The 25,171-nt window shown below is 50.8% G+C and overlaps 7 protein-coding genes across 7 annotated transcripts; 2 read left to right on the forward strand and 5 right to left on the reverse strand.

Annotated features, from left to right (window-relative positions):
* Positions 1 to 5,819: 5,819 nt before the first annotated feature.
* TRIVIDRAFT_218378 (uncharacterized protein) lies at positions 5,820 to 6,306 on the forward strand (the record flags this gene model as incomplete). The annotated part of the gene is made up of 2 exons (XM_014104947.1): positions 5,820 to 5,999; positions 6,085 to 6,306. 2 exons carry the CDS (start codon positions 5,820 to 5,822, stop codon positions 6,304 to 6,306), a joined length of 402 nt encoding a protein of 133 aa, XP_013960422.1.
* A 4,969-nt stretch (positions 6,307 to 11,275) lies between these two features.
* TRIVIDRAFT_63538 (uncharacterized protein) lies at positions 11,276 to 12,072 on the reverse strand (the record flags this gene model as incomplete). Its single annotated transcript, XM_014104948.1, has 2 exons — positions 11,276 to 11,856; positions 11,934 to 12,072. 2 exons carry the CDS (start codon positions 12,070 to 12,072, stop codon positions 11,276 to 11,278), a joined length of 720 nt encoding a protein of 239 aa, XP_013960423.1.
* A 558-nt stretch (positions 12,073 to 12,630) lies between these two features.
* TRIVIDRAFT_36327 (uncharacterized protein) lies at positions 12,631 to 14,079 on the forward strand (the record flags this gene model as incomplete). Its single annotated transcript, XM_014104949.1, has 1 exon — positions 12,631 to 14,079. One exon carries the CDS (start codon positions 12,631 to 12,633, stop codon positions 14,077 to 14,079), a length of 1,449 nt encoding a protein of 482 aa, XP_013960424.1.
* Positions 14,080 to 14,267: 188 nt separating this feature from the next.
* TRIVIDRAFT_55590 (uncharacterized protein) lies at positions 14,268 to 15,213 on the reverse strand (the record flags this gene model as incomplete). The annotated part of the gene is made up of 2 exons (XM_014104950.1): positions 14,268 to 14,741; positions 14,896 to 15,213. 2 exons carry the CDS (start codon positions 15,211 to 15,213, stop codon positions 14,268 to 14,270), a joined length of 792 nt encoding a protein of 263 aa, XP_013960425.1.
* A 1,182-nt stretch (positions 15,214 to 16,395) lies between these two features.
* TRIVIDRAFT_127703 (uncharacterized protein) lies at positions 16,396 to 17,791 on the reverse strand (the record flags this gene model as incomplete). Its single annotated transcript, XM_014104951.2, has 3 exons — positions 16,396 to 16,555; positions 16,614 to 16,851; positions 16,966 to 17,791. 3 exons carry the CDS (start codon positions 17,789 to 17,791, stop codon positions 16,396 to 16,398), a joined length of 1,224 nt encoding a protein of 407 aa, XP_013960426.1.
* A 1,371-nt stretch (positions 17,792 to 19,162) lies between these two features.
* On the reverse strand, positions 19,163 to 19,742 carry TRIVIDRAFT_35929 (uncharacterized protein; the record flags this gene model as incomplete). The annotated part of the gene is made up of 2 exons (XM_014104952.1): positions 19,163 to 19,396; positions 19,470 to 19,742. The coding sequence occupies 2 exons, from the start codon at positions 19,740 to 19,742 to the stop codon at positions 19,163 to 19,165; spliced, it is 507 nt and encodes a 168-aa protein (XP_013960427.1).
* Positions 19,743 to 20,750: 1,008 nt separating this feature from the next.
* Positions 20,751 to 24,147, reverse strand: TRIVIDRAFT_218384 (uncharacterized protein; the record flags this gene model as incomplete). The annotated part of the gene is made up of 2 exons (XM_014104953.1): positions 20,751 to 23,561; positions 23,608 to 24,147. 2 exons carry the CDS (start codon positions 24,145 to 24,147, stop codon positions 20,751 to 20,753), a joined length of 3,351 nt encoding a protein of 1,116 aa, XP_013960428.1.
* Between the last annotated feature and the right edge of the window lie 1,024 nt (positions 24,148 to 25,171).

Genomic DNA, 25,171 nt, shown 5'->3' on the forward strand with positions numbered 1-25,171 from the left:
TCGTACTCCGTACTTGGCCTGTATGTGCGCGCTGCCAACTCGTGGTTCGCAGGTCGTGTCGAGGAGGGAGCACCAAGTACGTGGCAGGTACTTCCGCGCGCGGTCCGCCGCCTGCCAGCTGGGCGGGGCACGGGGGCAGCCTCCGGGTTCTTCTAGAGTACCCAAAACGAAAAATGCTCCTGTAGCGCGGCCATGCAGCCACTATAATTCGCTCGGCGCACTAGGCCGCTGAGAAGACGTGCGCTCGGCTTTAGACACCAGACCGCAAAGCCTCCATCCCACAAGCTGCCTCCGTCGCTTCTCTCGATCCAACGTTGGGCACAAGCCGTAACGGTGGCCTCCCGACTTCTTGTTTTACTGCCGCCACTTGCAGCTCAGCCGTTGCAGCGCCTGCACCCATTGGCTTTAGCCACTCCCGCCAGTCTGGTTTAGTGTGTGGGAAAAACGGCCTCTATGTCTCTAGCGCGGCAGATAGGCAAGGGGAATTCCACGTGAGACGGATACGCCGGGCATTTTAGGTTCATTGGGCATTAATTTCCCTACTTGGCCCTCAGACGTCTTCAACCATTTGTCTAAGAGCGTGCACAAAGATCTGCAAAGGACGCAAGTCGTTGACGCAGGGCGGGCAGAAACTCCGAGGCGCGGCATCAATGTTTTACCCAACGCTCACACGGACCACACGTTGGCTTGGGGTCAGTGAGGGGTTCTAGTCTTTTTTTTTTCTTCTTCTTTTTTTTCGCCTTCGTCTCTTGATTCATAGCAGTGCATGCAACATGTCCTTCAGCCTCTCTCACTCGCCGGTGGTCGTAGCTAGCCTCGCATTCGCACCCAACCACCGCGCCTCATCTACCCGTTTGTACTAGGCCAGGGGCTTTTTTCTTTTTCTCAGCGCCGTGCAGTGGAATCACGCTGTCATGTTCATGCAGCTTCGTGAAACGGCCCGCACAGCAGATGAAAGGCAAGGGAGTGGAAATCCTCCGTCACCCTATTAATAGTGAAGAGCCAAGATCAAGCCAAGTCAACATCCCCGCCGGCAATACAAAAAAAAAGAAGAAAAGAGAACAAAAGAAAGAGGATACGTGCGGGTACTGGTAAGAGAGGATGGCTGTGCCTTTGTCGCCTCCCACTCGGCGAGCCCACACTGAAACCTGGAACCCCAAATTGGCCTCTCACGACGTGACCGTCCAGCGACTATGACAGTACACAAATATGACGATGAGCGATTTCAGGCCCTTGTCCAGCTGCCTTTACCGCCCAAGATAAACCATGTTGGATGTGTCTGCCGGGCTGTCCGTGCTAGCCGATGCGGCTCGGTTCCCAGTTACCTGGTTTTACCTGGGGGGACCGGCCTGGGTAGCTGAGGGCTGGCGAATCTGGTGCTGCAAAGCTGCCATCGCCACCATCCATCAGCTCTGTCTTGGTGCCATGACATGTGCAGCGCAGTCAGTCCGCCTTCATGCAACGCAACCATGGCGAGGCAGCCTGCGCATTACAGTATTCCAAATTCCCAAAGGCAAACGTTCAATATCCCATGTTCCTTGTCCTCCCCCTCTATTGGTAGGGGAGGGGGGAAAATCCTCTCCGTCGTAACGTATGAACTTTTTTTCATCTTACTTACTCGTTGACTTTCATTCGTCCAGGGTAAGTCGGCGCGGCAGACGAAGTAAAAGAAGAGACCAATCGGCATACTTGGTGACCCTACATACCGTGGCTGGAGTGGTGTACGGCTCCAATAAAATGCCGGTACCCCAACGACAAGCACCAACTCTCACACGACAAAGATCGTGCGCGATAATATAGCGACAGGTATAAGTCCCTGCGCCAGAGAGAGGCTATGGCTCGCGGCAACAGAACAGTGACCTTTAGTCGTGTGCTAGGCAGAGTCAAGAGTCGTCGGGGCTCCCTGTATCCTTGCCATGAAATGCTCCGGGGGGCGTCCGATGACACTACGAGTGCATAGTATGATAGAGCTACATCCCACAACCCCAACCGTGACAAGGCATCTCCGTGCCATTTTCGCCATTGCAACCTCCAGAGGCAAAGCCGTTGCCGCCAGACTAGAATAGACGCTCCTATTGATCAAGAGGCTTCCCAGGATGAGGTCACCAGAAGAGCTCTACTGGCCAGCGAGTTCCTAAGGGTACCATTGCGCCGGTACCCTCCATCAAGTGATCCGGGCCGACAGTAGTGTTACTCCTACTTGCTTGAGGAGAGGCAAGGACCAGACGTGAAAGACATTCATGCAAGCGGCAGCTTGACAAGGCATCGATCAAGTTGCCGACAAGCCTGCTAGCATGCTTACTTGGGCACTCATATTCAAACAGCCGCTAGCGAGGCTATTCAAGGTCCTCGAGTCAAACCAACACCCGGCCTCATTATCGACAAGTCCATGCTTTCCTTGGCAGAGCTCATCTGTGGAGTGATTTGTGTCATATCAGACCTGTCCGTCGGCTGCTCCTTGAGCTGGCACATGCAGTATCACCTATCACATTGGCCGTACCAACGAGACCCCAAAATAGTGGACTGGAATGTCGGTAATGTCTAGGGCCCGATGCAGCCTCTGGCGATTTCGTTCCAGATTGGTGTTTTTCTTCTTCGTTTCCGTGGCGGGGACTTGAGGACCCTACGTGCACGTCTATGTACTTTCTCCTCTCATTTGGCCGTAGTGATGCCTCTAGAGTAGACAAACAGTACTGTATGCCTTGTCGTCTTCCGGGATGCATCGGTGCTAGTGGGATGGACACGTTCATCTCCTACCAGTATTATACGTACTGTACGAGTACGTACTATGATTACGAGGATCTGTAACCAACCATACATACGAGCACCAATCGAGTAACTGATCAAATGGACTCTTTGACGTGCTGGGCGATCGCCATCCGACGGCAACACCGCCACTAACACCACGGGTTTGCCTCTTCGCTGCGTGCAAGTATGTACGATACATTGGAGATACATGCGGGCCCCATGAGACATCTAACGAGCACAGCATTGACCGCCAAAACCAATCTACCTAGGCATCTTGACGCAAGCTATGAAGGTGCAAACTCCATAAAAGCAGAAAATTTTTTCCTCTGCTCATTCCCCCTCTGGGTCCCCGCTAGGTCGTTCCGGAGCACTCACTTAATTTCATGCTTAGCATAGTTCGGTTGTTCGGTACTGTATTTTCCATCAGCTGGGCGGTTTAAGGTGGGCAAATATTGCTCCGTAGCTGAGCATCCAAGGGTCTGATGGGGCAGACCATTCGCCCTTCAATATTTCCTTTTTTTTCCATTTCTTTGGTTTTTTTTTTTGTCGTTGCTCCAACCATTTGATCCACTATTGATCATTGCCTGGGGCGTTTCGTCCAAGATAGGAGAGCACAGACTTTTTTTTACGAAGTACCACATACGAGGCGCTGCTCCGTGCCCATCAGTACCTGGTACATGCAGTGCTTTCCATTTTTTCTCTCGCAACTCCAGCAACACTGGACGAAACACCTACCAGGTATAGTACCTTAGTCCTGGGCGCCGATGGAATTTCACCAGACCGCCTCGAGTCCCTTTTGCGCGCCGGTTGTACGCACGAGGGGATTACCTTAGTACATATGTAGGTACCTCTGTACTGGTAGGTACCTTTTCTTGTACCAGTACAGGACCGGGTTCGTCATTGAGTTTCGCTTCGTGCAGGCTAAGCTGCTGGTGGGAGGTTGGTAGCAAAGTATACTGCAGCATCAGCGGGAGTAGCCAACGACAGACAGGTACTTGGCCGCGCCTATCTGAATGGATCAAATGATGCCAACCCAGCCGTCTCCAGGTCTCACTTTGCCGCAAACGTCCCGGAATGTCGCAGAGTGGCCGTGTCCCCCCTTGCTGCCGTCTTTTCAATGTCATGTTACTACTAGTATGTACTACCTACTTGAGTGTCTTGACACGCGCACGTCCTGGGACAGGTAGCGCTAGCAGCTCGAGTACATCCAGACAACATCCAGAGCTGCACGTCCCGCGCCAACTTCGCTTTGATGCCTTGATTTACAGTAGTCCCTTCTTTTCTTTTTTGCAGACCTGCTAGTACATAGGTAGTAGTGCCATGTACACGGTACCCCCTCTGCACCACCGTGGCTTTGTACGAGTACATGCCCTACACCCAACGGCTCACTTTACTCACCGCATCATTTCCCGAGCATGGATGTCACAGACTTGGCCCCATGCCCTTGGGCCACCCCCTGGTCTGCCCCGAGAAGAAAAAAATCAAAAATAATCGACGATCTAATCTCGCGCAGAGGCGGCCGCTCATGTGAGAGGCAGGACGTTGGCCGTCCCTTCGGAGATGACTCCGAGGGCGTGATTGCACTCGCTCTTGAGATGCAAGTACTCGTACATAGCACAGGTATTCTCGCTCGCTGTTTGTTGCCGCGTCCAAAGCAATAGCCTATAAAAAGAAAAGAAAGAAGAAGACGGAAAAATTTGACAGGTCTCATGCATGATGACCTGTAAGAAATGTCTTGCTTGCCTTTGCTTTTTTTTCTGTGCGCTTGTGCTTGTGCGCAGGATTCTTGTGTTACACTTGTCTCTTTATTGTTCCGTTTTCCTTTTTCCTGTGGGTGCAAATGAGCCTGACATGGGCCGTCTGTCTCACCCAGCTGGGCGGTTCGGAAAAAACTACTGCATGATTCAGTCGCCTGCACAATGAATCCCTTCGGGTATTTTTTAGTGCTTGAAATGTACAGTACGGAGTACAAGTATACGTGTACAGAGGTATGTAGGTACGGAGCACCTTCCCTTGCCGTTTAGATTGTGCGCAAAAGAGGCACTTGCAAGGCCATGCAAGGCCAGCGATGAGGCCTTTGCGATGCTGCAGAGCTGACCGACTGCTTCGCGGCGGGCAACAAGGTGCATGGACTCGTACCAGGTACAAGGTCCTCTGCTTTACCGCATTTTCATCTTGGCCGTGGCCTTCAAGGTTCTGTTATCTTATCACGCGTCTGTCCATTCAAAATTGGCTCTCCAGGTTCCTGCATGGCACTCGACCTGCAGCCGGTCTGAGGACATTTTCCCCACGGGCTGAGCATTTGTGGCTGGTTGGCCAGCTTTGCTCCTTAGCCGGTGTCATCCGGCGCGCCATTCCATCAATATGTTTGTAATCAGGCATACTGTACTCCGTACAAGTACGAAGTAATATGGCCTGTGCCTGTGTATCGTACGGCGGTACTCCGCAACACCGCTAATAGTATTCCGTAACACCGCTTGTTGCAACTGACGTTAGTACTACTAGATAGGTATGTACTACAAGGCACAGACAGTGCTGTACGAGGCACTTTACTGAAAATGAAATGAGCGAGGGCTTAGCATCGGGGCCGAAGATGACAGTCATCGCCGCTTTTTGTCTCGTTCAAGCGCCATCGAATCGACGCGCCACGGCAGCGAGGCGTTCCGGCCCCGATCCCCATATTGTCTCTGCTCCGTCCAGATGCAAAAATGGCAAATCAGCGCATCCAATGGTGACGTCTGCAGCTTCATTAGAGGCACCAAAGTTGCTGTTGGAGCTAGCGCTAACACGAGGCTCGTGCCGTCCCTGCTGACTACACGTAGTGGGAGAGCGGTTGAGACTAGATTTTAGCATGATGGTGAAAGACCCAGAAAAAAAAAAGAGAAAAGAAACCTGTCGAATGACGGAGGAGGGACTCCGTCATGGAGTCTTCCTGCTGCTAAGGCAGACGTCAAGCGTGAGGCGAGGCGTCGTCACTGACAAGCAGAGCATTACATAATAGCAGCAGGATCGGTACAAAGCTGGTACCTCTTTGAACCCGTTCCCGCTTGGACGTCACTTTGGCTCTGCCAATGTCACTCAACCTAATCTCTGGTGCTTCCCCCACTCCTCATCACAGCTTGTTCGAGATAGACAGAGCTGTTATCCTTGAGTACACGTACAGTACGAGGCCAGACCTATTAAGCGTGCCAGTCAGCGTTCAGAAGCAGGCTCAGCAGATATCCAACTCCTCCCTCAGCTCCCCACATGAGGTTTTTTTTCTTTTTTGTCTGCTGATGTGCTCGCTCCTAGCTTTTGCTTTTTTTTGCCTCTACTAAAGGCCAAGCGAGAGAACAGGAGGAGCAGCTCGACGAGGGGTTGATCGCCCAGGAGCTCGTGGGGGCCAAAGCAAAGGAATCGACTGGCTGCTCCGCCCAGGGTAGCATGGAGATGGTGCCCTTAGCAACATCGCCAAGTCAAATCGCGCAGCCCCAAGGACACGGGCTTGGGTCGGCCGAATCCCTTCATGGAATGAGCATCGCCTCCGAGCCATCCAGCCCTCACTCGTCTCTGTCGTAGCGGGAGGTCATGTTTTTCCAACAATGTCACCTCCTTGACATTGGATTGGTGCGTGTCGGAAAATATGCTGGGATTCAAAGATTAGGGGAATGTGACATGTCAGCTGCTGTCGAAGCCATCAAACGCGAAAAGACTCAAATTTAAAATTTGCATCTCGACAAAATACGGCTGGCCACACTAGCGGAACCACGACCTTTCGACCCTGCTGGCATGCTTGTCAGGTAGTTTGTCTTATCCCTACAGAGTGACAGTTTCGGTCGTGTAAGCACCATATGTCATATTTGACAGCTGACATCTGGATTTTGCCGAGGGAAAAGGAAAATTGGAACAGAAGAAAAAGGACAAGGTAGTATATGGGCTCCTCCCGTTGCTTTTTTCTTCTTTTCTCTGTTTCTTTGTTTTCCCTCTTTGCGGTTGGAAGGCTTCAATGTTGGTATCTTGGTTTCCGCTCCGTGGGTGGGGGCTAGCTCTTTTGCCCAGCATCGTATTGAGACGTTTAGCTCGCTAGGTTTTCTGTCTCTATGATTACTTTCTGAACTAGCCGCCACGGCCGCGGATACGAAATCACCAGCGCTCTCTCGCGGCTACGGCCACGGGACTAGTATTGTCAATATAGCGACATCTGGCGAACCGTTTCCCTTGCTACGTCGCTTATAGAGTTTGTCGAGTGGATTTCTGGCGATTCGGCATGGGGTACACTGATTCGACCTCGTCATCAGACGTGGAAGGATGTCGCTGCAACACGACGATGGGTTTTGCATCCAATAAAGCCACGCGCTACGGCCACACGCACATATCCGCACGTGAAGGAAGATTATCCAGCTGGAGGAAGCGCGCGGGAGCCCGGAGACGGCGTGACTTCGACGTGGGATGTTGATGGCCAAATTTGCCGGTCGGCGAGAACAAGCATCCGACTGCTACAGGTTCGCGTTGGGTTCGTGAAACGTGCTCAGCATATTAGCTGACGTCCCTTTCCCGTGGGCTACACAGTGCATAGGCTCTGGCTCTTGGTTTGACAGCATGTACAGTACTCGTACGCGGGCATGACAGCCAACCACTCGTATACTAATGGTTTGCTGCCGGTCTGTACTCCATACCTACCGAGTGACAGGTTCCGCTTACCGGGTATCGAGGCAGATGCTTCCATTACAGTACACACCAAACTTGTCCGGTTCCTCTGTCAGTCACGGCATGTAAGCCGGCCACAGGCCAAGCATCGGAAGCGTTAACTTAAAAAGATTGGATTACCATACGGAGTCTAGGTGCTCCCATCCTCTTTGGCTTACCGAACGAGTGTCACGTATCATGAGAGGAACGCCAAGCTAACCCCAGCATGCCGGCCAGCAAGTTGAGATCTTGCTATGCACTTCCCACGTTTTGCATGGCTCCATCTCTGCCGTAGGGCACGTGGACGATCTACGGATGCGAGCACGGTCAGTGTACACGGCCAGTCCGCGCGGGAAGCATCTCCTAAACAGAAGGAGGTTGTTGAAAAGGGGACCATCGCCGGCCAAGGACTAGATGTGGTTGTGACAGGGCAGGAGATGCCAAGATTTCTAGATCATCCAACGAGACAGGGCTAATTCAACAAGGCAGAACTCCGCGTTGGAAAGCTTGTTGATTAGTCGACGAGTGTACCTGCCCGCCTGTAGATATTACCAAGTTACGCGTACGTAGGTGACCGAGTTTACACGGTACGGAGCATACGAACAAGCTTCCTTGAGGCATCTCTGGGTCTGTTATCCGAAGTCAGCTCTCTGCCGTCTCTTTGTTTCGTCTACGGAGGAGAAATGGAAGGATTCCCTTTAGCTTGCCGAAGTCGAAGCCGAACAGGCCTGTTGCCTCTGCTCACCGCAGTCGTAAGCCTTCATTCAAGGGACATCCTAGATATGCTGTTGGTGATGGGCACACAATCACCCGAACGTGACAGGACCGTGTGTATACAAGGGAGAAACAAGGTGTTTGCTTGCTGACATGCACTTGTACAGATATGAACGTCATGTTTCCTAGGCTGGCAAGCTGGGTAGGGGCCAACCGCTTCCGGTTTTCTTCTCCAGCCACTTCCCTTTGTTTTCCTCTGTCAAAGCTTGTTAAGTTTGACTTGTTTTGCGTTAAATTACGGCTCTATCTACGGATGAGACGGGCTGGTACAGCAGAGTGAGCTTCATGTCAGATTGACGGATTTCTCTTTTCGTCGATGGAACCTTTACTGCGAATGGCAGTCAGAGATCCATGTCCTCCTTGGCGAAAAGGAAGATTCTTTCAGGCTTCCCTGTCACTGCTAGAAGAACGAAATTACTCTAACCTTTGGTGTGGAGAAGACTGGGCAACAAGGAAAAACAAGAACCAGGTACGGAGTACAGGTTGGACAAGGTCCTGGATGCTTGTTCGGAGCAATTGTCTGCGCTCCTTCGGAGCATACAAGTACTGCCTAAGTACATGTATCTTAGTGGAGCGTAGAGCCAGGGGGGATAAAGACCAAAAAGGTAAAAACACAACAAAAATGAGATGAGATGGGTAGGTTTAGCGTTTTCTCGCAAAAGTTACTGTACGGGCATACAGTTACTCGGGTACCTCTGGGGGGTATTAACCCATTAATCCATTAACCCACGGAATAGCACGGGCACGTTGAGTTTGATGGTTTAAGTGGCTTGGGACTAAGAAGGACTACGACCCTAGTCGAGCGTATCCTTGGGCTGCCACACCTGGGGGAAGTTAGCCGATAATAACAGAAGAGGCAGGCTGTGTTTATGGGATGATGCGAGTTTCAAGGCAGGCTGCAGAGAAACGCTCCTTTTGAGGGACGTAGATTCTGGACTTTTTCTTGCTCTTCTCCATTTTAGTTGTCACTGTGGAGAGGTCTGGAATGGAGGTGAGGTTCACGAGCCTCTCTGGGGGTGAGCGTGGGGCCCATGCGAGGTGAGATTTGACAGAGACTAACACAACGGAAACGGTCACTGATCCGTACCTTGAACCGGGCATAGTATTCCCTTTCGAGACTCGACAGGTTTTTGCGCTATGCGATGTTTTTTTTTTTCTCTTCCTCTTTTTCCTTTCTATTTTGTTAAATGTGGGTTTTGTTTCGGTCTGCTGCCGAAAGCGCAGATCTGGGAGCACGCGCTCTGCCAGCATGACGCTGGACTTGAAACGTTTGCCAGTTTGGCTGTGTGGAGAAAAGCCAGCAAATTCATATCAGGCACTTTTGCTTAGGCTGCTGGTTATCTTTTTCTCTGTTCATGCTCTTCTCTCATTTCATTCGTCTTTGAGCGGCATAGTCTGCATTGCACAAGTACAAGTTCATTGGGTGCTAGTCCAGGGCACGCGATGTCTGGCTGTGTTACATCCAAGTGCGGTGAAGTGACTCCGTCCTATGTTAGCCAGACTCGGTCAACAAGCAGCTTACCCACATAAGAAGCATGGCCGCGTGATTAGCCTCGCCATCGTGCATTCGGTCTGCATGCAGGTTGTCCATATCACATCTTTCCTTGAGTCTATACTTGTACCAAGTAGTATCAACCACAGCCAACCACGTTCTGTGCGAGGGTGTGCGTGCTTTTGCGGAGGTTTAGACCCGGGGGTTCTCAAGTACATGTCTCGGAGGGTTGTTGCATTTCCTCTTTCTTGCTTCTTTCGAGGTACCCTATTTTCCCTAGGAGAATGCATTGGGCCGCAACGTCGTGCTGAATGTCGATCATTTGCTGCATTCACCCGGTTATTGCTTTTTCGTGAGGCCGCATTGTTTGGCCAGCCTCAGAGAACCACTGGACAGGAAGGGACGGCTCGTTTATTTGGCACATCACATGCCAGCTACTGTGCATGTAATGTAATAAGACAAAGCAGCCACATGCGCAGGTCTCGAGCAGATCCTTTCGGTTCCGGTTCAGTCATGGAGCTGTTTTCTAGCGGCACCTCTGATGGGAAACGGGACGTGCCAACTCGGATGCGGTGTTAGTTGCAACCTAAAGTCAGTCCACAATTTGGGGGCACGAAGTGGTGCTGCGCTTCGTCCCGGCTCGGTAGATGATGCCTAAGATGTATTTGGAATAAAGAAGAAATTAATGTAAAGGGAAAGTAGAAGGATCTGCGAGATATACAAGCACATGTCAGAAATGAGTTGTAATAGGCGCTGAGTTACTAAGGCAAATATGGAGCAGCCCATCTGCTTCTTGAATCTAAGAGAAATATGCGTGAGTCTAACACAGAGTTGTATATGCATCCTCTTCCCCTTAATCGCTTTGTAATGTCTTTGCGAGGACACACGAAAGCGGTACGTGCGCACCCGTACGCTGTATTTGTACTCGGCTGGCAATCTGAGTTCCACATAGAATGTAACATTGGAGGCTCCATTACTTGGGATAACCAACAACCACTCATGGGTACTCCAGTGGTAGATCATTATTGCAAATACGACGCTACGACGCGGAAATATACTCGTAGCTTCACTGGATGGGGGTGTCGTAATACACTTGCGTGAATAATAACAGTATGATGGATGGGTTGTGAGAATTTCCACTAAATGTAGATGCCATCATTACTTAGCTCCTCAGTGCCGAGCACGCCCACCCAATTCAAATGAAATCTTTATCATGCAGTATTTAGTACATGTATAATATTATTAGTCGAATTAGAGCTAACGGTTTATCCTTGGCTCCTTTGACGAGCACACTCTCTTCGCCATCGGCTGCACTAGGTATTTTGAGTCACTGGCATAATCTCGCCATCTCCTGCCTTGGGTCTTCATCTAACAGCCTTCGCTTCTATCGCTTGACTGGATAAGGCAACGGGCAGTGTGCAATCTTCGAAACTACGGACTTGTCTCGGCACTTTGAGCTGTTGGCTTCCTCTCCAGCGAGACCGACTTGGAACTAAGGAAGAGCGTCTAATTGCGCTGAGAAGCAAGATTTTCCATGGCAGAGTCCCTGCAAAACGACGATTTTCCCATCATGGCAATGCCGAGCCAACGTTACAGTCAGTCGTCATCTGCTTTCGCAAGCTTTCTTCGCTTCCTTCCCGGCTGTCGGGATCCGACGTCCTCATGGCCCACCACAGAATCACCGCCGGAGTCCTGCGCCGCACTGCCTCCTTGCCACTCCTGCTCACCGCTGCTGTCGCCATGAGTATCCTGGGTGCCCTCAGTGAAGACAAGATGCCCTCGTCGACCTAGAACCTCTCGCCCCGCCTCTTCTAGCAGGATGCCTAGCGCCAGAAGTGCCGTCTCATCCATGCTACGCTCGTCCAAATTACGCCCACTTTCGAGCACCCGCTGGTTGCGGTTCAGGGCTCCGTAAAACTCGGACGAGTACTCGTGAATGGCTTTGAGAAGATCGCTCTGCGGCAAGACGCCCTGGCCGCCGTTGGGCAGCTCCCACTCGTGCGCGCGGTAGATATCATGCTCCGCATAGCGTTCCGGGGCGTCTTTGCGGCGAAACAAGACATCATCTGGAGCGAGCTTGAAGCCATCTCGGGCCGAGCGCTGGTCGATGATCCCAGGCTGAAATTTCTTCTGGTCCTGGCCCTCATCTCGCAACACTCTATCATAGGTGACCCTTCCTTGCATACGGTCAATTTCACGTGACGATGATTTCCAAACTGCCGGGAGAGGCTCATTTCGGATCCCTTTAGCTTACCTGCGACGGCGTCGTATACGGTAGCGAGCACGCGCTGATCCTGGCGACGGCCGTGGGAGGACTGCGGCAAAAGCGGCGAATCCCCGATTTCGGCAATTCCGGGGGCAGACGACTGCATGTATTCATCTGTAGAGCCCATGGTTTCCTTGTTCTCCGTGGGAGTTTCTCTTTTGGGTTTTTTTTTCTTGTTGTTTCCTCTCACCTTGCCCTTGGCCTGTGCTTTGATATGTACCTAATCAGGACGATCCCTCGCCTAGTCCTCCTTACTCACGGGTTCCAACGTGCCGCAAAAAGACAACTAAGCCGTATCGAGCAGATCATGGCAGCTAATGCAATGGACCGACGGGGTCAGTGAGAAGAACAGCAGCCGTCTTGGCGGCAGTGAAGCGTCGCGAGTGATGGGAATGGAAGAATATCGTCAAAAGAAAGTTTGCGCGTGGAGCGGTACTAGCACCAATAGCATGTGGGGTTAGCCTCTGACCGCCTGGGGGTGACATCACCCGCGCAACTTGTGACATGTGCTCCATGCTTTTCATCCAATCTCGACATCTCGACTTCACGCTTCTCGACGCAAAGTACTGCTGCTATTAGCTGCGTACCAGGTAGGTACCAGTATACGGCGTTGGACAACAGCGTTTCCTCTCTAAGTACCCTATACCTACATACCTACTGTCCGTTGCCGAGACCCCTCAGATGAATGCAGTCTCGTCTGCTGGCCCGCGAAGTGGGTGATCTGCCTCCTCGCGACCTCACCCAGATCGTAGCATCTCAACTTCTGCGTTCCTTCGAACCAGCCCCTCAACACCGCTTCAATGGCGAGCTTAGTCTACCCGACAATGATCAGCAGACCGTGCTAGAGGACCGCCCTCACAGGCTCCGTGCTCACGGTGCAGGGGTGAGCAGCCTTGCCCTGGAGAAGTTTGACGGCCGCATCCTCCTCTCTGGTGGTGCAGACGGGGCCATCAAGCTCTGGAACCTGGAGAGCTGCCCAAGTCCATACCAGATTCACACCTTTCGGCCAGTGGGATCCATCACCCGGTCTACGGGCGGTCCCAGGAGCGGAGGGCATAGCCACGGCATCACGCATCTGGCCTTCTACCCGTTCGACCCTGATGCCTTTCTGTCTAGCTCCTACGACAAGACGCTCAAGCTGTGGGCCACTTCGCGGGCAGCCTTGTCCGCAGAGTTCGACCTCAATGCCACTGTATATTCCCACGCCTCCAGCCCAATAGCACCTCACCTGCTTATCTCGTGCGCCACCCAACACTCCAATGTCCGGCTCGTAGACCTCAAATCAGGATCCGCTGTTCAGGCACTCGTTGCTCACGGCGGCCCCGTTCTCAGCACGGCGTGGAGTCCTCGCCACGAACACATCCTCGTCAGTGGCCACGCAGACGGCAAGGCCCGCATATGGGATATCCGGCGCGCTGGTGGCGTTATAGCACAGCTCGATCAGGAAGACTCTCTGGGCATTGTGCATCGCTTCAAGCACGCTACGGCGTCTGGGTCCGACTGGGGTAGCATGCCGCATTTTCGTGTCTCAGCCCAGGCCCACGACGAAGCTGTCAATGGGCTGCAATGGACCGACGATGGGAGGTACATTGTGTCGGCTGGGCTTGACCGCCGCGTTAGAGTTTGGGATACCGATACAGGAGCCAACACGCTTGCCAGCTTTGGGTCCATCGTGCAGAACCAGCACGCTAAAACTGCAAGTTTCCTGGTCACTCCGTCAGGCCTCTCCACGGGCCGCCAGCTTCTGGTCTGGCCGAACGAACAGGAAATCCTCCTTTTGGACCTCCACGACGGAACTGTGGTAAGCCGCCTGAGAAGCCCTGGCTCTACGCTCTCCACGGGACCTCGAGGCAATGAAATGGGGCGAAACCGCATCACAAACATTGCGTGGCGTAGTGCAGGGGGCGGCAATGGACAGATTGGGCCTGCCATGGGAGGCGGCAACTCGATCGGAGCCATTTATAGTGCCCATTTGGATGGGCAGATACGAGTGTGGATGCCGCAGCTTCCCGGTCCAGAGGATGTGGACGAAGAGGAAGATGTTGGCGTGGATGAGCAAGCAAAGCAAAGAAAGAGGAAAGCTATCGAGAACGCATATAGAAGTCTCATGGGTAAAGAGATTACGTTTACTTAGCCATACCCGACTTGTAAATACTATGAAAGAACAAACACATACTACGGAGAAGAACTTAGATGATCAAACTTAGTGCCGTCTATATTGAGAGAACAAAATGATCCAAATCGCTAGCCTATCCTTGACGCCACTCCTACCATAAGCTCAATCCTTTCCCAAGAGGCTGCGTAGCTACAACCAGTGACAACTCAGACAACGACCACGAAGCAAAGCCAGCCATCGGGATATGCAGCTTCCCTCATCATTTCTCCTAATGGGGCATCAAAAGGAGCGGACACACCGTGAAGCACCACGCTGGCCAGCACAGGGTCTCGACTGCTGGGAAACAGCATGGGCATCAAGTCCTTGAGAGCCTGTCCCAGGAGCTTTGGCTTGCGGTCTGGTGTCACGACAGGGACCAAGGATTGGACGATCCTGAAAGATCCAGCTTCACCGGCTGCGGGAGCAGAGGGGGAACCATCACCGCCTGCATTAGGGGGGGTTGAAGGGATGTAGACCCGAATGGGGGCGTGCTTGAGAGTGGCTGGGGCGTTGAGCAGGCGGGTGTGTATCTTGGAAAACGCAGCATAGTCATTGTCAATGACCGAGTTCCAGAGCTGGGTGGTGTGTTCCTTGCTCATCTTCATGATCTGATTGGCGTTGCCGTAGCGAACAAAGTCGGCCTGACTGCAGCATGAGCATGGGCTGTCCCAAGAACCGGTGTGAAGCGATGCACATGGGGGCAGTACTGCAGCATGTGCCTGCAGCAAAGAGCAAACAAAAGAAGACAGAGGAACCGAAAAGAAAGGGCGGATGGATGAATGGGGAAAGGCTCACCTCCTTGACGCTATTCAGAAAAGTATCTCCAATATCCCATGCAACCCCATCATCCACCACCAGCCGCCACGGCAGGCTAGGCGCGTACAGGTCGGCCAGCAACCCCACTGCCAGGTTCCTTAGCTGCACATCCTCAAAGTGAAAGCTGGAGCAGGGGGCATCGAAGAAGGCCGACAGGCGCGGCAGTAGCAGTGACAGGTAGCTGAAGCGCGGGACGCTCGTGATGAATGGCGTGGAGGGCGCGGACCGGTGAGTGATGTGCAGGGGGATCTGTGCTGCCCAAAGCGCCTGGGGGATGGACGAGGCTGAAGTGGACATGATGTTGGAAGAGACTTGGTGAGGACTATGCTATGGCGGATTCATGGCGAAATGCGACAGTTGCGGCAGGCTTCAGATACAGCCGGAGGACTGGAGCCTAGAGCAGCTTGTTTTGGGTACTGTGTATTGGCTGCCGGGGGAGAGGACTGTAGCTGGTTGAAAGCTCGGTGGAGGCTACAGCACAATACAGTACAGAGCAGTACGGTACAGTACGGTACAGTACGGTACAGAGGCTCTCTGGATCCCACCAAGATGGAGAGAAGAGGTCAAGAGAGGCCGATCTTGAGCGGCGATGCGATGCGATGCGATGCGGCTTAGTGGGGGTTGTAGTTGTTTGGAGGAGTTCAGGTAGGCCAGGCACATGGAGAGAAGGTGGGGTTTTGCGCTGGCTGGCGCTGTGTGCCGTTGTCACTCTGTAGGTACTCCGTACCTTAACATTGATCCCCCGCCATGAGATTGTACCTGTACCTGTGCCTGTGCCTGTACATCGATTGTACTGTACACCTTCTGTACACCTTCTGGCATCGTGACCTTCAGCTCATCTCATCTCAAATCTCGACTTCGCATCTCCCTCTCGAGTGCCTAAAACTCCGTCCAGCTTCACCCAGAAACCCGGTTTTCGTCCCCTCCCAAATCTCCCGACTGAGACAGCTCTGCGCTCTCAGCTCCTCGCCGGCATAGCCGCTTCCGATGCATCCCTTGCTCAATCCTACCTCGCTCAAGTCAGCCGCACCGGCGTGGCTGTCTGATAGATGATCAATCCTGTTTGCTCCCAGCTGCGATTGGCTGTGTTGCATAGGTATCTGCTCAGCAGCTCGTACGACGTGCCAATTACGCGTGGTGATACACCGAGTGTGTCTGTGCATGTTGACGTGTCTCTTTTGATCGGATTCTCGTGCGGAGCAACAAGACAAGGGACGTGAGCGACGAGATATTGCACTCCCCTCCTGGCACCCATGTTGCCATGGCAGCTTGGACTGACTCTGCGGCCGCAAGTCACGCGCCGCTGGACAATGTGGTTAAACGACCCAAAACTACGGAGAAATAGACGAATACGTTCACATAATTCCTTTTTTTTCTTGGGTTCCAATTTCATTTCATTGACCTGACGCTAAAAATACAATAATATTACAGACTGCATGTCCAATGAGCCATCAAAAGAAAGTTCCCTGCGGCCTACTCCTACAATCCACGATGCTGTTCCTGATGAGAGACGCTGTGTCTCCGCACACGATCATATGTGCTATCCCCATGCTCAATAGTTGGCTCACCAATGTGCTTCCGCAAGACTGAAGGTGGCACCTGAGCGGCATCCGTGGGATCCTTGGCCGTGGTCCTGTCCCTGGAAGTCATTAGCAAGTTGATGACTTCCTCAGGGCAGGAAAATATACCCCACTCACGACTGCGAATAGGTCTTGTCGCCTCCAAAGGTCTTGCTGTTGTCGAGGTCGCTGTCCACACGAGGATCCATCTTGTTCATCATGTCGGACTTGTGGGGACCGGCCGTGGTGGGAGCTGGGCCAGTAGCCTGGCGGGTTGTTCCATAGCCTCCACCGAGACTGCCCATACCGCCGCCATATGCACTGCTCGTAGTCTCCTGGCCCATGCCCGTTTGATGGCCTGTACCGGAGCTGAACTCTGAGGTCCGGCCCATGCCAGTCGAGCCATAGGTATCAGTACCACCGCTGCTGGTGAGAGTATCACTGCCCATGCCGGTACCCATTCCAGTGCCCATCGTGGTTCCAGAAGTACCAGTGGTGCCGGTGCCGTAGGTAGCGCCGCTGGACCGGAGACCCATGTTGCGGCTGCCGTCGAGGTCAGAGTCAATTCTGGGGTCAGCCTTGTTGGCCATGTCTGAGCTGTGCATGCCCGCAGTCTTGGTAGTGCCAGTACCAGTTCCAAAGCCAGTGGTTCCAGTGGTTCCCGTTCCAGCAGTGGCGCCGCTGGAGCGGAGGCCCATGTTGCGGCTGCCGTCGAGGTCAGAGTCAACTCTGGGGTCAGCCTTGTTGGCCATGTCTGAGCTGTGCATGCCAGCAGTCTTGGTAGTGCCGGTGCCGGCTCCGAAACCAGTGGTTCCAGTGGTTCCGGTGGTTCCAGTGGTTCTAGTAGTTCCAGTAGTTCCAGTAGTTCCAGTAGTTCCAGTAGTTCCAGTAGTTCCAGTTCCAGTTCCAGCAGTGGCACCACTGGAGCGGAGGCCCATGTTGCGGCTGCCGTCAAGATCAGAGTCTACTCTGGGATCAGCCTTGTTGGCCAAGTTGGAGCTGTGCATGCCGGCAGTCTTGGAAGCAGGGCCGGTGGTGGCAGTTGAGCCGAACCCAGTGCCTTTGCTGGAGTCCAAGGTCGAAGTACCAGTCGTGCCCTGGGTGGTAGTGTCACCGCCATAGGAGTAGTTGTCTCCGCCGGTGGTATAAGAGCCATCATGGCGGCCCAGTTGCTCACGGTGGTCGCGGTCGGAGTCGACGCGAGGGTCGGCAGCATTGGCAGCTCGGGAGCTGTGAGGTCCATGAGTGCCCTCAGGCTGCTCCGTCTTGTTGTCGGAATGGAGCTTTTCCTTGACCTTGTTGATGAGAGAAGACATGGTGACGAGATTGTGTTAGGCTTCGAAGATGTAGATATAAGTTTTGTGATAAGGTTGTGGTGTTTGACAGTTAAACTAAAAGTTTGGATTGATCTGAGAAATGGACGGGAACTACGGAGGAGCATCGTAATTATATAGCACTTGGTCAGATCACCATCCGCAAAGACCTGATCGCTGTCTATGATGACATGGTGGCTCACGCTGTAACCTCAACCGATGGCGTTCAACTCTGGAGCTTTCCCGATCTGTTTACGAATGTTCTTACTTTGCTACCTAGCCCTTGCTAACCTTACCTGAGCAGCCACAGATCTCATGGCTCAGGAATGAGTTAAGGCGTTTGCATCTCCATATCAATCCGTCATATCTGGGGCATGGTGACGTTGAGTTGGTTATCAGCCTCTCTCCGGAGTATTTGCGCCGCACCCGCTTTTCTCTGGGGGATGGTTTGTGGAAACCTGACAGCTTAGGTAACCTATAGCGAGCTAGAAGTAAAATACGAAAGCAAGTTGGCTTACGGTTTCTCTGCCGCTTTGACTATGTGATGGTGATGCAAGGACGTTTGAAGTTGGATTGAGTTATCGATGACGCAGCTAGTGGGGCCGCGTCTTGGTGGAGCTCATGGGTGGCGGCAACAACAATCATCGTTGCATCATCAGTTTAGCTGTGGCTGGTGAGTTACAGAATTACTTGTAGTAGAAGAGCTTGGCTCTAAGAAGCATGAATTCATCGTGTTGGATTGGAGGAATGCTGCTGTGGCACAGCAAGTTTTGTGGAGGTGACGTTGACGGGAGGATCTACACTGGGGCTTCGTTGTGGATAGAGCTTATGCTGTCCGAATATCAATGCCATGGCGTCGGTGGACCAAAGGTTTCTGAATTCCAGCATATGCCGGAAACTGTAATAGACCGTAGCACGAAACTGGAATTCTATTACCAAAACGGAATCCTTGGTAGAAACTCTCTTTGATATCACGATAATCAGGTTGGAGAACGATGCGCCATGTCTGGGTATTAGTTCTCCTTCATGTTGGGTAGATGTAAATGAGATAAGCACGATGGCAACAAACAGATGCGTGCTCTGAGTAGCAAAGATAAAATAATATTAATTAAGTGCTAATTTAACGGGGTATAGTCGTTATAAAGTCATTAGGTTGAAACGGCATTATGGGAAGTGACAGAAGCAATACAACATCATTGCCAAAACAATTTTTTCTCACACCCTCCCCTCATCCCCCACTCAACCCCAACCTCCTTTTCATATTATTATAAACCATAGACGACAAAGGAAAGTATACAAGCAAGGGTATCATGAATGAGCGTGTGTCGCCTATGGCTGTTTGCGGATTTGCAGATGCTAATTGCGTATAGCACTTTAGACGCGGTTGCGTCGGTACCAGCGGCGGTGGTGCTGGCGGTGGGCAGCATCGACTCGGGCGCGACGCTCATGGCTGTGAACCCAGAAGATGCCGAGCAGGGCAGACACGAGCCAAAGAAGAGCCGACAGGAAGATGAAGGCAATGTCGGCCTTGAACTTGCCGCACTGGTCACCAGAGATGGGGTGAACGTTGTTCCAGTCGAAGATGTAGCCGCAAGAGTTACCCAGCAACTGAAAAAGGAAAAGTCAGCCTCGATATTATCGAAAGAGAGATAGACTGTATACATGTATAATAGTCACTTACGTTAACCAAGAGGCCAAAGGCAGCCCACCAGCAAAGGCTGAGAATGATGTCGACAGGCCAATGCACAAAGGACCACGAAAAGGGGACGAGCCATATCAACGCAAAGAACATGGACAGCGCTGCCACCACCTCGGTGTATATGAAGCGGCCCTGGGACCAGTCGGACGCATGACGGAACTGGTGAAGGTGCTGGCCTGTCACGCCCGCGACGATGGTAGCGAAGACGAGCTCTGCAGCTCGCAGGACGATGTTGACGATGCGGTCGAGCGCCATTGTTGGTGACTGATTCCCTTGGTGGTGCGTGCCTGGTGGCGGTGGTTATACAATGTTTTGGTTGGGCAGGCGAACTGCTTTAATAGATGAGGTGGTGATGTCGATATGTCTGAGCGATGGATGATGAGAGGCTGTTGATCTTGTCTCGAGGGACAGAGCAGCTGCATTTATTCATTCGTGGATGGGCAGCGACTGCCCAAGACCGTTGATCTGCAACACCAACTTGGGGCCTTCATCGTCATACCTCGCACACATGACCCCTGTGGACGGCAGGACATACGACATGCTCATCCCCAAAGGCCTTGTTTGCGTCTTCCGCCTATGGGAGGGTGTCCGATTAAGGCAAAAACGTGGTTTGTCCCTGCGGCATCGCTTGCCCAAACACGGCAGCCGCTGTTAAGCGAATCATGCTCTTTGTGGTCGATACACGTATTCTGCGCATAATTGGGTATCTACGGAGTACATGTCACTTAGACAAGGGCCTTGTAAAGTGTCGAATGCCTTATTTCCTGGGAATATTATGCGTGGTGTCGTGATTGCTGAATTGGGCGGCCTTCAAAATCGATTGCGTCATACCTGGCTATACCTTGATTGTCATTTGCTGGCGCTGATCATGGTTGTATGGCGATTGGCAGCAAGTTCAAAAAATGACGGGCTGTTATGGATTAATTGGCCAAGCTGCACTTCCAGGTTTTGGCTGCTGGTTGGTTTTAAAATCCCGACTAATTGCAATGAAAATCCTTGGCAGCGAAGCACCATCGTCGAAGCCTCATTGAAGGGAAAATGGAGAAGGGCTGGTTTTAACGTTATCACCCCTTTTGACCGAAACAAAAAGATCAGAGCGTTTCCATCACCTCTGAACCGAGACAGAATTGCGAAATCTGCTATTTACAATCGGTGCTATTGGAGAACTACACTCTCACTTTCACTTAGCCATCAGTTTATAACAAAAATAGTGAAAAGGGCGCTCCATACATGTATTGTGCTAATGTTATAGCCATTGGATTCTTATTTCGCTTCCCATTCTTGCAACATCTGGACAATCTCTTTATGACCCTTTTCTGATGCGCCATGTAGCGCCGTATCCCTATAATGGCTTCTCTTTTCATTAATGTCAGCGCCACTCTCTAGAAGCATCTGGACAATCTCTTTGTGACCAAATCGTGATGCTACCCCTAGCACCATCATTCCATCAATGCCTCTCTTTGTATGAACATCAGCGCCATTCTCTAGAAGCATCTGGACGATCTCTTTGTAATCTCTTTCTGATGCTGCAAATAGCGCCGTGTCTCCAACGGCGCCTCCCCTTTCATTAACATCGGCGCCATTCTCTAGAAGAATCTGGACAATCTCTTTGTAACCATTTTCTGATGCTATATGTAGCGCCGTTTTTCCATAATAGTCTCCCTTTTCATTAATATCGGCGCCATTCTCTAGAAGCATCTGGACAATCTCTTTGTAACCATTTTTTGATGCTGTCCGTAGCGCCGTTTCCCTAGAGATTGTCGCTGCATTAACATCAATGCCATATTTTAGAAGCATCTGGATAATTTCTTTATGACCTTTTTCTGATGCTATATTTAGCGCTGTTTTCCTAGAGTATGTCGTTGCATTAACATTAATGCCATTCTCTAGAAGCATCTGGACAATCTCTTTATGGCCCTTTTCTGATGCTATATGTAGCGCTGTTTCTTCTCCATAATATATTCTCTTTGCATTAATGGCAGCGCCGCTCTCTAGAAGCATCTGAACGATCTCTTTGTGACCTTTCTCTGATGCTAACTTTAGCGCCGCTTCTAAATTGTGTCGGGCATCCGCCTTCTCTAGCAGGATATCTTGGACAATTTGTTGTAGACCAAAATAGCTGGCCCACTCTAGACCTGAGAAATCCCGACGAGGGACGTATACTATGTCTTTCCAAACGTGGTCTATACAACACAGCGTGAGCGCATCCTTCCGGTACAAATAAGTGTCAGTAGCTTCCTGCGAGGCATAATGAAGAGCCCAAGAGTTGGCGGCGTATAAAAGAAACCGATAAGGCGAATCATTTTGTCGTTGTATGGAGACAGTTGCAACGTCCAGCAAGAGTAAATATCGTATGCAAATTAACGATACCCTGCTGTGAAGTTTTGGCTCGTTGTTGAACTTCCCTTTCCAGTTCCCTCCTTGTTTAGCATGGGTAAGAAACTCTCTGGCTGTTTGATGTATGAAAGATAATTTTCCATCATGAACAGTAACAAAGAGACCGCATAGGTTTTTCACGTCATCCTTGAATTTATTTGATGGCCAAAGATCATTTTCCAAAGCCGCATGAGAGTCAAACCCTTGCTCCTTTGTGGCCACTGTCAGGGCGAAGTTGGCCTCATCCAAAGTCAGAGGGCGTGTTGCAGCTAGAAGGATCTGAAGGAGAGCTTCCGTATAATCTTGCCTTTTGCTTTTATCCAGGATCTTTTCATAAGCTTCGGATACCTCCGTCGGTAGGCTAGAAAGAAGAACCTCGACATCAATGCGCCTGCCGTATTCGCTTGGACTTTTCTTAATAATGTCAAGTGTGAGGTGTAGCCAGAGATATGTGCGGTGTTCCATGCTCTTAAGCTTATCTGAAATTAATCGGCGATCCTCCTCTTTAAAGTCTTCTGCAATTTCGTTTACTCTGTCATCGATGACTAAATTGATCTCATCGCCGATATCCCCAGATTTGTCGTCACCATCGAATCGTAGATACCCAGCAACACCAGAGAGATATTTGAAAGACACCTCTATATCATCATATGGACGACTGGTGATAAGAAACTTGAGCTTTGAACGTAATAGCTCAGAGGGACGCCGATAAAATTCCTTGAGCTTTTCGATAAAGCTCTTTCTGCTGTCAACATTGCATTCGTCTAAGGCATCGATAACACAAATGATTTCACCAAACTTCAATGAGTTGGAACACCGTATTAAAATCTCCCATAGCTCTGAAAAACTCTGGGCCAGTTTTTCACCAAAGCTTTTATGAGCGGCGAGAGCTTGTGCAATCAATTTGCCAGTGGAATCTTGCGTAAAAAGCTGGTGAATTACTGCACAAAGAGCATTATGAGCGTACATTCGGCCTTCATCACCATCCTTGAAAAAGAAATAACAGACGGTAGATGTGGTGACATTGGTAGATAGTCGTCGCTCATCGATCAGCGCCCGCGACAAGACAGATTTTCCACACCCTGGGCCCGCTGAGACCCAAAGAAGACTGGAAGCATTGCTATCGCGCCAGTTGCGAAATCTCTCATCCGCAAAAAACCATTCACATGTACCTTTGACCTTCTGTGGATTGAAGTCTTTGTAGCCTTGATAGTCGGATGCGAGAGTTTGAAGGAGCTCTCTCTCTGTCCGTTCCTCGTAGTTCTTCTGGTTCTCTATTCCGCTTTCTAGGAGAGTATTGTATATCTTATCGAGAAAAATCCGCGACTCTTGCATCTCAAGTAGTTGCTCTTTCCAGTTTCTCTCAATCTGATTTGCATTGACAAGATGGAGAATATCGCGGCATTTGTTGTTAAGTTGGTGAATTTCCTGTATCTTCTCGTCCCATTCTCCAGGGCTGGTTATATCACTCCATGCTCGGGAAAGCTGACTTTTAGCGAGGTGGCATATGACTCGAGCCTGGTATTCAATAAAGAAGGAATATAATTTGCCTAAAGATTCGATAAAAGGCTGTGGAGATGAATCATAGATAGATGGAGAACCGGTGTTTTCGCAGATTCGCCAATACATTTGTAGATCGCCAATGGAGTTAAAACCCTTTAGCATAGCTTCATTTTGTGTGGTGCCGCTGGTGACAAGCTACGAGTATTAGCATAAGCTACAAGACTGGAGGAAAAGCGCTTACTGGAAGAAGCAATGAAACGCCAGACCATGCTAGTGCTGCGTATGGCTGATTGCTCACAGTAGCTTTAATGATCGGATCAGACCACAGGAGGAATTTTGTTAGCCTCTCAGCTTGTGCTCTAACCTCGATAGATGTGCCAAGGAGCGAGAAGCGCCACTTCTTCTTCTCTCTTTCCTCTATCGCCCTGTTTACAATAGAAGTAATGAAGTCGGGGATTGAGAGATCTCCACTGGCTGCATTGTCACTTTGTAGAGAGGATAGATACTCCTCATAGGCAAGCATTAGCTTGCCCTCCCTCTCCTGGGCCATCTTGAACGCGAGAGCCCATACGTCACCGTCAGTGCGTACGATAGAAACAGCTGCGTTGGATACAGACTGCGATTGAACAGACTGTGGTGCCGAGGCTGGTGACGTGGAGGGTAAAGAAACATCAGTACCTTTGGCCGTAGGGGAAAAAGAAGTTCCGCCATTTGGCACCGGGTTTCGCCTCTTCAACTTCTCCAATATGGAATTGGTGGATTTGGAAAGCCGTTGTCTCATGTTGGTCTAAGATTGGATATGTTGCATAGGTATCGGTAACGAACTGACGGAGAGTATGTTAGTATGTTGATGGTGTAGCATTTAGATGAATGTGAAGGATCCTGCCAACCTATTTAGGCTGTCATTGATGCCTAACCACCGACCGATGGACACCTGCGTTGTGAAAGCACTGAAGTCTGTATGTCGCATGCGCATTTCTGTGTTCCACATTTCGTCTGCAAGTAATTAAAGTGAGAAATTTCCCCTGCAAACAGAAATCGCTTAAGCGAGCGTGGGCTTTCCATAGTAATCGAAGTTAAAGCAAGTGAATTTTGCGCTGGAGGAGCACGAGGCTTGCCAGTATAATTATTTATATGGAATCTATCCGGAATTAATATGCGTGTTGTACAACGCCGTGAAGGTACCAAGGCTGCCATTGCAACGCGACCCGCATCAACGAACATTAATCTTAACAGTATGAACGTGCCGACCGAATAAACCGACGAACTATTGGCTGTGCAGCTCAAAGGCTGCGAAAAAGCTCTTAGAATATATAATACCTAAGTATGCGATATGTGAAATAATTAAAATGGGAAAGCGTGCAAGGAAAACATATGCGTACTATCTAAGAAGAGAACTACAATGTGGTCGCGAACACCTCAATATAATCTTAGGATACTAAAGATGCACCCGCTCACCTGTAAAAGAAAAAAACTAAGTATAGAAATCAAGTTAATTTTGCACATAACTGTAAAGTAACAGTCTTAAAAGGGCCAAATTACCCCACTGGCTTTCATGACAGTTCTTTGTGCCATTGTGTTCGCCAGCCAGCTTCTGCCGCTTTGAGTGTCATCATGTTCAAAATCCTCCTACAGCAAAGAAATACGGCTTAGAGTCATCGATTAAAAGTTTGAAATACCATAGAACTGTATCTGCATGATTGACTGTTATCGAACAATATTATCTCAGTCATTATTGAACAATGTCTGACGGGTTTTCTTTACAGGGTGAGAAAAATGATATAACATGACCGAAGTTTCCGAAT

Source organism: Trichoderma virens, assembly GCF_000170995.1.
Source record: "Trichoderma virens Gv29-8 chromosome Unknown TRIVIscaffold_2, whole genome shotgun sequence".
NCBI classification, from domain to species: domain Eukaryota; kingdom Fungi; phylum Ascomycota; class Sordariomycetes; order Hypocreales; family Hypocreaceae; genus Trichoderma; species Trichoderma virens.